General features: G+C 34.6%; 2 protein-coding genes across 6 annotated transcripts in view; one reads left to right on the forward strand and one right to left on the reverse strand.

Moving 5' to 3' along the window:
* Positions 1–8,798, reverse strand: part of LOC148303813 (zinc finger SWIM domain-containing protein 8 homolog) — a 43,878-nt gene extending 35,080 nt beyond the window's left edge. For 4 of the 5 annotated variants that reach the window (XM_088269323.1, XM_088269320.1, XM_088269321.1 and 1 more), the window contains exons 1-4: positions 8,277–8,798; positions 3,726–3,977; positions 2,161–2,324; positions 1,094–1,404 (exon numbers count right to left, since the gene is read on the reverse strand). In XM_088269323.1, coding sequence (XP_088125449.1) covers positions 1,094–1,404; positions 2,161–2,324; positions 3,726–3,977; positions 8,277–8,490 — 941 coding nt within the window. In that variant the 5' untranslated portion in view covers positions 8,491–8,798. Of the gene's footprint in view, positions 1–605; positions 725–1,093; positions 1,405–2,160; positions 2,325–3,725; positions 3,978–8,276 lie in introns of those variants that run through there. The other variant, XM_088269324.1, reaches the window with a different exon arrangement.
* Positions 8,799–10,316: 1,518 nt separating this feature from the next.
* wuho (tRNA (guanine-N(7)-)-methyltransferase non-catalytic subunit wuho) lies at positions 10,317–11,661 on the forward strand. Its single transcript, XM_088269340.1, has one exon. The coding sequence runs from the start codon at positions 10,438–10,440 to the stop codon at positions 11,599–11,601; it is 1,164 nt and encodes a 387-aa protein (XP_088125466.1). The 5' UTR covers positions 10,317–10,437; the 3' UTR covers positions 11,602–11,661.
* Positions 11,662–11,711: the final 50 nt, after the last annotated feature.

An 11,711-nucleotide genomic window follows, 5' to 3' on the forward strand; every position in this document is an offset into this window, starting at 1 on the left:
TATTATACTATTATTCCTTTCCTAAAATCTGGCGGTGTCAAAAGTCTGCGTAATCAGGGGGCATGTATGACTAGATGTATGGCTGTGAAGGAGGCGAGGAGTGTATGTCAGGACAGAAGAGTGTGGGGTTCCATCCTCTCTGCCTACCCCTGCGGAGAAACGCCGTGATGGTAGTAGTAGCAGTAGTAGTACTATTATTTAAAATCTATTGTGATAAGTGTTTCGACGCTTTCCGCATTATTTTCAAACACGTTAATTAATGAAATTATTATTTATTTATTTATTTATTTATTTATTTTATTTTATTTTATTTATTTGGGAATTGTACAGCTTGTAAAAGTATATAATAAAAAATAGTTACATTTAAAAAAAAAAAAGCCAATTACACAATTCCACATTTATGTTATAATAATAATGATCAAAAACATCACTAGATAAAAAATAAAATAAAAAAGAGTTGGAGTGTGTGTGTGTAAGGAAGGGAGTAAAAGGGTAAAGGTATGGTATGATTTTATAGGAAGGATTCATTAAGTGTCTTGTTGTAAGTGTCCATGATTCTGTTTAGGGTGGTATTTTGTAAGAAGAATTAAATAATAAACAGTAACCTGAAGACGATGGGCGCCGGGACGCAGAACTTGATGAGGATCTTGTTGATGTAATACCCCACCCATAACCTAACTAGGTTATTGGTGGAGAGTAAACAGAGCATGACAACTTTCTACTAACATCTGTTTTAATTGTAGCTATGTGTTTTCCAAAAATATCAATGTCATTAAATGTCTTGTCGTAAGTGTCCATGATTCTGTTAAGGGTGGTATTTTGTAAGAAGATTAAATAGTAAACAGTAACCTGAAGACGATGGGCGCCGGGACGCAGACCTTGATGAGGATCTTGTTGATGTAATACCCCACCCATAACCTAACTAGGTTATTGGTGGAGAGTAAACAGAGCATGACAACTTTCTACTAACATCTGTTTTAATTGTAGCTATGTGTTTTCCAAAAATATCAATGTCATTAAATGTCTTGTCGTAAGTGTCCATGATTCTGTTAAGGGTGGTATTTTGTAAGAAGATTAAATAGTAAACAGTAACCTGAAGACGATAGGCGCCGGGACGCAGAACTTGATGAGGATCTTGTTGATGTTGTCGTGCAGCGTGCGCTCGTCCAGGTACCACCAGGTCTGGTCGGTGGCGGAGGCCCCGGCCGTGGGGTCGGGCGCGCCGCACACCGTGTTGATGGCCGTGGGCTGCGCCGACAGCAGCTCGTCCAGCAGGCGCTGCGCCGTGGGCAGGATCTGCTGCGGCAGCGCCGAGATCAGGTACTGCGCGAACTTCTGCAGCTGGTCGCGCTGCAGCCGCTGCAGCGACTCCGACACGGGCGCCCGCAACGTCACGTGGGAGGACTGCGGACAGACGTTCCCACTCAATCACACTTCATAACTGATCCCAGTCTATCCCACCTCTGTTAACCAGGCGGGACGTATAAATACGTCCAACGTAAACAATATCGGGTAATTTGGTATTAATATTGAAGTGCAGACGGATACGTCTTGTTACACTTAACCTGTTAACCGGGAATACTGATTCACTCCGTGTCTTAAATTCATGTCGAGACATGTATGGATGACTAATACCTTTGTTGTTCGAAAAATGTACGTCCATATATATAATATAATAAACATATATTTCAAGGACGTATTCATATGTCCTACACGTACCCAATATTGTTTACGTTTGACGTATTTATGCGTCCCGCCCGGTTAACAGGTTAAGCAAATTGTTCTTCCAAAATTAAGTCCATTACTTCGGCTCAGAATATGTCCCTTCTGACCCTTATCCGCACCCAATGGTGCATAAGGCACTGCATTGTTTATAAGCAGTGTTATCCCGATCGTTAAATACACAAAGGAGAGGTGATTAGCTTTCCGCTTCAGGTACCAGTCCAGGGTCATATTAAATAAATATTAGACTTAAATTTCAAAAAAGAAGAAAGATTTACATACAACATTTTGAGTGTGTCCAAATACTTGTTCACAAAAATCTGGACTATCTCCAATTACAGGAGTTATTTTCATATTATGACCAGACGTCCATGTTCTTCTTCACCTTTGATGAATTGTCAAAAACTAATATATGTATAGATTTACATGTTTACTCACCATGTGAATGCGGTGCAGGCATACTGCCACAATATGCGAACACCAGTATGCGGTAGACTGGCAGGTACAGTTGCAGGATGATATTCTACGACGGTCAAAGGTGACAGCCACGTTGAAGACATCGCGGGGTTCGGGCATAACAACGCTTGCTGACAGGTGAAAACCTAAAAGTGAAAATAAAAAATTGAAATACATTTTTATGATAAAAACTGTGACTATTATTGAACGTGTATCACAATAAACAACTTATTACTATGTGGTAAAATCTGTCCATTTTTAATTAATGTTTTACTTAGTAAAAACTACTATTTCTTAAAATCTACTATGACACATCATTCCGCATCATTTTCAAACACCGTATACAGTGTTTGAAAATGATGCGGAAAGTATCGAAACAAGTGTCACAGTAGATTTAAGAAATAGTGGTAATTACTAAGTAACTAATTACTAAACAAATTACAAGCTAGTGCCGCAATTCAGATGCAAAATTAATTTTATATTACCATCTTAGAACGTGAAATACATGGGAAGGTTTGCAGTAATTAATCTATCATAAGATCAATGCCACTTCAATATATATTAATTATTTAATTACAGCTAACCACATTGTAAATACTGATTCATTGGAAAATTTATATATATATATATATATATATATATATATATATATATATATATGAATGAAAATTTATATAAATAAAAACATTTACATAGAATAAAACCGCAAGAGACGCTTAATGAAACAGTAAAATGTAAATCTTTGACTCAGTGAATTGGAAAAATAGATAAATAATTTTGCTAATCGCCTCATAAAAAAACAATTGGATACAAATAAAGGACTAAATGTAATCAACAAATGAGAAAGAGGACTTAAATTAGTAAAAAATATTGGTAATTAAAAACCAAATATATAATGCTTTATCATTTATATATCTGTATCTGGCTATTTTCAGGCAAAGAACATGGGCAATATTTTGATTTTCAGGCACAAAATCAGGCTCGTCATAAAATAGCTACATATATGTTTTCAATTAAAGATTAAATATTTTTTTTAAATGCGATAAACATTTTTTTGATTTCTTTAGCTCACAAAATCAAAATATGTGGGTAAAATATAGAAAATTGTGAAAAAAAACTCTTTCAGTTAAAAAATACATTTTCATAAAGATTATTGTAATTTAGAAAAATGTTTTTTCACTAAATTATAAATATACTCCTGACCTGAACGCTTTCAAGTATTTGACATACTTGAAATAATTTTAAGGCTTTTTCCAGGAAATCTTTGAGGGAATTTATTAGAGAATTTTTAAGACGTATTTTTACATAACTTTTTTTGGTAATTTTTTAGGCAATTTTTTAGAATTTTTTTAATAATCTCGTGAAGAGGTTGTGTAAAACAAGTCGATATTATAATCGAACTACAACAAGATCCGGTCCACTTTCCTAGTGCAATGGTTAGCTACCGTGCTGGAGGTCCCGGGTTCATATTCCAGGGGGGTCAAAAAATGCAGTAACTGCTACACCATGCAGGCGGACAAAATTAGTCCTTTACAAATTTTCCTTACCAATCTGCAGTGGATCCTTGACGGCATGGTTCCTGTAGAGGTGGTCTCCTCGCTGGAACTCGTCAGCGGACCCGTTAGCCAGACACGAGTAGAGGCGGATGTCCTCCTCATTGTCTGCGAAGCTCCAGAACGCGATCCTCAGCTGCAGCTGCTCCGGCACGGGCGGGAACACCTGCTCCACCAGCTCGAATGGAATATGGGATGCGACACATCGAGCCGACAATTCAGTCAGCGACAGTACTATCGATTTCTCTGCAAGAATGAAAATTCAATTATTTTAATATGTTTCAATTAAGCATTATAATTAACCTGTTAACCGGGCGGGACGCATAAATATGTAAAACGTAAACAATATCGGGTACGGGTAGGACATATGAATAAGTCCTTGAAATATATGTTTATTATATTATATATATATATGGACATATATTTTTCGACCAACAAAGGTATTAGTCATCCATACATGTCTTGACATGAATTTAAGACACGGAGTGAATCAGTATTCGCGCCCGTTACAAGTTGCGTAGTTGGACAGCGGACCGCCCGGTTAACAGGTTAAATGTTTAAAGAATGTTTGCAAAAACAGAGTGGTGTGGCGTTCGATTCTCTCTGCCTAACCCTGCGGCGAAGCAGCGTGACGGTCAGTTAGTTAGTTAGTTATTAAGCATGCCTCCAGATATTTCATTAAGGCTGTGCATTTAAAAAAAGATAACCTAGCCTAAAAGACGATGCAAGTAAGAGTTACAACATTTTGAGTGTGTCCAAATACTTGTTTACAAATCTGGATTATCTCCAATTAGGAGTTATTTTTTATATAATTTTTTAACATCTCAACATAAATGTAGAAGAATATGGAAGTCTGGGTAAATACTCCCATACGACCGTTATAGACTGGTTTAAACCAGTCTATGACGGTTGTTAGCCCCGTAAATGCCCAGACTTCAATATTCTTTTTCATCTATGTTGAGATGTCAAAAAGTAATATTTAAAAAAAAGAAGTTGTTGAAATCCAACCAGTCTTAGTATTTACAGAGCTTTTGATAGTTATTGGCTGGTTTGAGTGATCAGATCATATTTTAAAAATAGGTGATACATCGCTCACTCCTTTCAAGAACGTCATAAATCAAAAATCGTCAATTTTCAGTTGTGCATGTTTTCGGAATGCCCAGAAAATGTACTATATCCCAGCAAAAGAGACATATTTTTAACTTAATATTTACCCGCTACAGGGCAGAAAATGTTGTTTTTGCATTTTGAAGAAAAGTTATGGTTTTATTATTTTTTTTAAATTTACTAAATATTTTTCAAATGGAGAAAAAACGTTCAGGTTTTACCTCAAAAGAACTGTTGCACAGTAAAAAGTTCAATAAGTGGCTTGATATTTATTTTCAATACATTGTGTTATATTTTTAAACTTTAAAAACATTCTCCTGCAAAATCAAGTTTTTTGATTTATGACGTTCTTGAAAGGAGTGAGCGACATGTGATTAAACTTGATATAATAAATGCTTAGGTATGTATTTACGCATATAAAACTGTTATATATTTGCTGCTGGGGAATGTACTAGCCATTTATTTTTAGAGTTGTTTTTCATATTAACACAGATGAAGAAGAATATGGTAGTCTGGGCATTTATGGGACTTTCAATCGTCATACGCTTCTTTAAATGATCACTTTACACACGTGTAACATTCACCAATTCTACCCGTGAAACCACACTACTCAAATTCTTGAAACTTCTATATATGTATATACTGTTCAAATTCGAAACATACTGCTTGAATCACTAGAATTTCACTAGACATCTATTAGTGAGATGAAAGAAGAAAAAGTTGTGGATGAATTATTTAGAAAAACAATTCTTCTTCTAACCCTTATCCGCACCCAATGGTGCATAGGGCACTGCATCGTATTGACGCAGTGTTATCTTGATCATAACTTACATGAAGGCAAGGTCATCACTCCTGATATTATTTCAATATTTAAAAAAAATAAAAAATAAAGAAAACCAAGATTTGTGAACAAGTCTTTGGAAATATTTAAAATGTTGTGAATAATATAACTGGTCAAATTATAAGCTACGTAAAAAATTTAATCATGTTTTCAAACGTTTCCCAGTATGCAAAAATAATCAAGGACTCGGATCTTGCATACATCCAAATAAAGGGTCTCTGCTAAATAAAAGCTGTCTCAATCCAACATAGATGGCTGTTGTGAACTCATATGTACCGTGTCATGAGATTAATGGTATATCTAGGAGATCCAAAAATTTGATAAGTATGGTTGTCAATCGTGGGTAGAATAGTAAATTTCGCATATATGTAAAGTGATCACTTAACCAGCCTATGATAGGTCATAAGCCCTGTAAATACCCAGACATCCATATTCTTCATGAATGTTGATATGCCAAAAAAAGATATTCATTAAATTTCTCGTACAGAAAATAAGCACATATATTTTTTTATTTAAACCCTTATCCGCACCCAATGGTGCATAGGGCACTGCGTCATATAAACGCAGTATTATCTTGATCGTTTACACATGAAGGAAAGGTGATCAGCCCTCCGCTTCAGGTACCAGTCCAGGGTAATATTGAATAAATATTACAGTGAAAAAATCACTTATATTTATTTTACCCCCCTTGGGAATCGAACCCGGGACCTCCAGAACGGTAGCCGAGCGTGCTGACCATTACACTACGGAGGCGGACTCCTATTAAGAAACAATAGCTTCCAATCAACCAAAAACCAATTAGTGATACTAGTCAAAGTTTAAAGCTTATACAGTCGTTTGAAATTAATGGACGGATAGTATGTGTGTACATAAATAATAATGAAAAAATTCAATTAATCGCAATATGAATGAACAAATAATTACAACAATCTATATTATTGAAACTGTAATTTGATGAAACCAAGAAAGGCAAAGGAAGAAGGATCAGGTAAGGAGTTGATCAATTAGTCTAAATTATACATTTGTTTGGAAAATCATTATAACAATTTTCTTATATCCTATAATTTAATCACAAATTTTTATCTAACAGGTTAAACTGAAGAACCCTGGAGCCAGTGTTTTACAAAAATTGTGCTGCATAAATTACCCAAAATTACTAGAATTCTTTATTTTTAGGGTAAATATAACAGTTTTTAATTCGTACTCTGCAAGTTTGTAAAGTCGATGAAAAGGAAATAATTATAAATCGAATAAAAAAAATATGTTGCCCTCAGTAAATTTTTCAGAAAAGACAGTTTATTTGGCTATTTTATATTCTAATTGAATAATATTTTATTTTAAGTTTTTTTTATTTCACATTTTTGTATGTGTATTGTTTATCAATAGAATTAAACAGTATAATTCATTGATTCTTAATGTTGCACATATCTTTGAATATCCTTTAAAATAATGACTTTGTAAGTTTACTGCAAGAACTCACAATTTGTTTGTTAATTATTGAAGCTAAAATGATCATTTACTTATTTTGCTACATGAAAAACAAGATAATAAACCTTTTGGTGGGTGTCAATTTACATCTTTCATTAAACTTTTTCACTTGAAGTCATGCAAAATAACACAAGAACTATTTTGGACAATAAACTAAACTTTGATAAAATTCCCCTTATTCACCATAGTTTTATTGTATAGTTTTCATGAACATAGTACTAGAAATAAGGATAAAATAAAAATACCATTTTTGAAAAAAAAAAGAGTCGCAAAATTGTTTAATGTATAAGGGTTTGAAAATGTATGATGAGATGCCTGAATGTGTGAAGAATGAAAAGAGTCTGAAAGAATTTAAAAATAAATGTTTTGTTTACTGTTAGAAGATGTAAATATATTTATATGATGCAAATTAAGTTTAAATAATAGTTTGTATTAGTTGTAATATAAGCTAACTAAAATTAAAAATTAAAAACAGTGTCATTTTATTTAAGACAAAAAGATTCATATGCCTTCTGAAGTCTTCAAATGATTTTGTCACTTATAATAAACAATTCACTTTCAATAAAACATACTGATTCTAAATGTACCTAAAAGCATTCAAAATGCTAACATGTGGCTTATCTCTGGGCCACAAACATGACAGAACTACTTCTAACATAAGGTTTCAAATTTACTGTCATAAATATTATTTGGTGATCAAGTTTTCTGTTTGACAGTTTCATAATTCTTCAAAAATTATACATATGGATTTTTTAAATTTAAAAGTTCATTTAGAAAAATCAAAATCTAACTAGTTTTATATTAAAAAGGAGTTTCATAAAGGACAGATTACTGATTCAATAAAACATTGTTGAGCCATCAGTTAAACACCTGCTCACTTGCACATACAAACTGCTTGCACATAAGTACATTAACCCAAACATATAAGAACAAAGGATTTTGTAAACATTTAACCAGTTCTGAGGAAACTTTAATGAACTAAAAATTAGAAGTACGGGCGTGTATTTGAGAAGGAATAAGTGAAATTGTGTGATAATTATAGAATTCGCGGGTGATCCGATCTAGAATGACACGGCAAACCAGAGGGGCGCACAAAGAAGTGAACCCACCTTCGTACTGTCTCCTCGAAGTGCCGACCCCGCAGGGGCCTTGGGGGCCCGGGGCCTGCCTCTTCCAGCCCCGCCAGTTGTTGGACAGACTCTCGGGCTCCGAGCTCCAGCTGCACAGCGAGTCCTCCTCGAACCTGTCCGAGTCGTCGAAGCTCGACGGGTCCCCTCCCGCATCTTCCCATCCCAGCACATCATCTACCACGTCGGCCTGCATCGCTCCTCTCCCTGCCCTGCCATCATTCCTCGCAGCGCCCGCCACTTTCGAACAATTTATTAAGGATACAGGTCACTACGGGTCGAATAATTTCGCCCTATCGACTTTTATATCCCGTGAGATGCGATCGAACTAGTGAAAACTCATTATACACCTCTTCAAAACATCCGATATGTGACCCGGGACTGGAAATATGACAACTTCCAACAATTTCTCTCTCATTAGCGCGAGAATCCACCTCTCCTATCCAATTTCGTACCCGTGAACTCCCCCACCGACTACAATAACAAATATGGCTGGCGAACTGCGAACACAAAAGATATTTCTTTTTTTCAGTTGTCAATATGTCGGTAGGTAAGAAAACTTTCAGGAATAAATAATGGAAAAGCTAATTTTATGTAATGGCAACTTTTATAAAAAGTTCTTGCTTCGATCACGAAATATTGCGACCATACAAAAGCATCCAATCCACAATTCCATGGGTAGGTGTATGATGCAATCACATAGTATGTACGAATTGCTTTGTACCAGGTGTATTTGGCGTAAACCAGGTGCAACCTTTAAATATCCGTAATTATCATTAGAAAATCTTGCTGTTTATAAAATTAAATGATCACGAAATGAAACAATGATTGATTTCATCGAAAATTCCGAGTCAATTAAGATGTCTTTTTATACAAAAATGTCCTACATTGCAGCATGCAATCAAGTACTTTTTAACATCAACTCCGCAGTATAAGGTGATCAAACGATCCAAATCAATTCGCTGAAACTATGAAGCAACCTCATTAAAAACAATGGGGAGAATTCGCATAAAATTCTAACTTATTTTTATTTTAGGGATAGGAAAAACAAAAACAAAAATTGGGAAAAACGCTATATTATTTTGCAACCTAGGCTTCATTGAGAATTCTTTATTTATTAGAATAGAATAGTTACGAAATTTTAACTGAAGCTGACTAGAGCTCCAACGACAACTTTAATGATAGTTACCGTAGATATGGGTATAAAATGAAAATACCTAGAATGGGATGTAAATAAAGTATGAAAAGATAATTCAAGCCCTCTCACCACATTTATCATGTCTTATGATTCGTTTTATAAGAATGTATTCTTTAAATATTTAATTAATAATATGGGATATTTGAGATTTCCTATGTAATCTCAAATCTTGGTAAATAAAAATTAGATTAACCCCTCAACGGATTGTTATACCAAATGAATTACTTGGATATTTCAAAAGTGGTAATTAAAATTAAATACAATGTGTAAAATGTTATGTCATAAGCTCTAAAATACCAAAGATTGCCAAATTCCTTCCTCCATTGAATATCTTCGTTTGTATTGTTGTACATTGTAAGCCCTCATCCGCACCTGATGGTGCATAGGGCACCGCATCATATAAACGCAATGTTATCTTGATCATTAAAACATAAAGGAAAGATGATTAGCCCTCCGCTTCAGGTACCAGTCCAGGATAGTATTGAATAAATATAAGAGTGAAAAAACCACTTATATTTATTTGACTCCCCCTGGGAATCGAACCCGGGATCTCCAGTACGGTAGCTGAGCGTGCTGACCATTGCGTATGACACTACGGAGGCGTTTGTATTGAGATATCAATAATCTGGACATAGTGATCTTCTTCTTCTTCTTCTCTTTAATGACTTTTCACCCTTTTTACTGTGTTGTAGCCAGTGTCGAGTTATTTTTTATTTACACTTTTTACATTTGAGTTTCAAGTGTTAGTAGGTGAGTGATCGTTTACTGATCGCTCAAGTAAAAGAACGCAACTCGTGAAAATTAAGACCATAGATAAAATGCTTATCGAAACTGACAGCCGCAAGCGGTTGACATATCAAGTATTTGACAATTGTAATCAATGCTTTCTGTCGTGTCGTAAATATAACCTATTTTAAATCGCTAATATCAGTCACATGAATAATTATGGCATCGTTATGTGTTAACGGCGATTTAATTGCGATTGCTTTGAATACAGAAATCAAATGGAGAAAGTCCACATCTGCCTCATTTAATACTTTGAAAATTCCGTTTGAGGTTAATGGGGTTGACGAGCAAGGCAAAACCAAGAAACCGGATATAACCGCCAATGAATTTTTAATAAAAGATATATCATTTTCTGAAAATGGTAAATATTTTGTTGTATTATCGTCGATTAAAGAATTCTACATCTACGAAACCGAAAAGTTTTCAATGCTTTGCAAACACGATTTACCAAGAGCCGCCAGCAAAGTTGCATTTTCTTTCGATTCCCAGTTTATATTAGTTGCCGATAAGACGGGAGATGCCCTTATATATAGAGCTGAAGATTACAACAACAAAGGTAGGAAAATATTTGGACATCTAAGCTTGCTGACTGATATTTTGATGAGCAGAGATAACAAATTCATCGTAACCTGCGATCGAGATGAAAAAATCAAGGTTTCAAACTATCCAGGGTCGTACAATATTGAATCTTTTTGCTTGGGTCACAAAGAATTCATAACTTCCATACACTTTCTTCCGCACAGTGAGAACATTTTAGTTAGTGCGTCCGGTGATGGATCTGTGAAAATGTGGAACTATTTAAAAGGACAAGAAGTTCTGATGATAAATGTCCATCGTGACGTAAACAAGTCTGCAGTTTTTGATAGTTTTAAGGAAGTTATGAAAATCGAAGATGTCGAGATTGAGTGCCTTCCTATTAATTACGCAACGTGTTGCAAGATTGACGACAACTCTTCTTTGCTAGCCGTGTCTCTACACTTGAGTAAATCCATTATTGTGTATAAAATAACCGGTGATATTTCAAGTTTAAAATATCAAAGTGCATATACCATAAATTTGGAAGAAAACCCAAAAAGTTTTGTTATTTCAAAAGAAAGATTATTTGTCCTGCTTCAAGGAAGCAAGCATCAATTCCAGGAATGGAAATTCTCAGGTGATAATGAACCAGTAAAAGGATCCAGTGTAATTTTTGAAGAGTCAAATACTGAAATCCTGAGTTCAGGGAAAGGAGATAATATATCAGTTTTATATAAAAGGAAGTTTGATAATCTGCAAGATTACCAAAAAAGAAAAAAACTAAGAATCGAAAATCATTCTAAGTGATCCTAAATAAAATGAGTTTATATATATTTTTTCTTTCAATAAATTTATATTTGAAGTACATTTTTATTATTTTCCTTTTCAACAAATTGTTATGTTTTAAATAAGCATGA

The sequence above is a fragment of the Brachycentrus maculatus genome, unplaced genomic scaffold (genome assembly GCF_059751285.1).
Source record: "Brachycentrus maculatus isolate JH-2025_06_01 unplaced genomic scaffold, ASM5975128v1 h1tg000345l, whole genome shotgun sequence".
NCBI classification, from domain to species: Eukaryota; Metazoa; Arthropoda; class Insecta; order Trichoptera; family Brachycentridae; genus Brachycentrus; species Brachycentrus maculatus.

Excerpts from the sequence above, each read along its gene's own strand:
- wuho (XM_088269340.1), top strand. The coding sequence starts at position 10,438 with ATGGCATCGTTATGTGTTAACGGCGATTTAATTGCGATTGCTTTGAAT.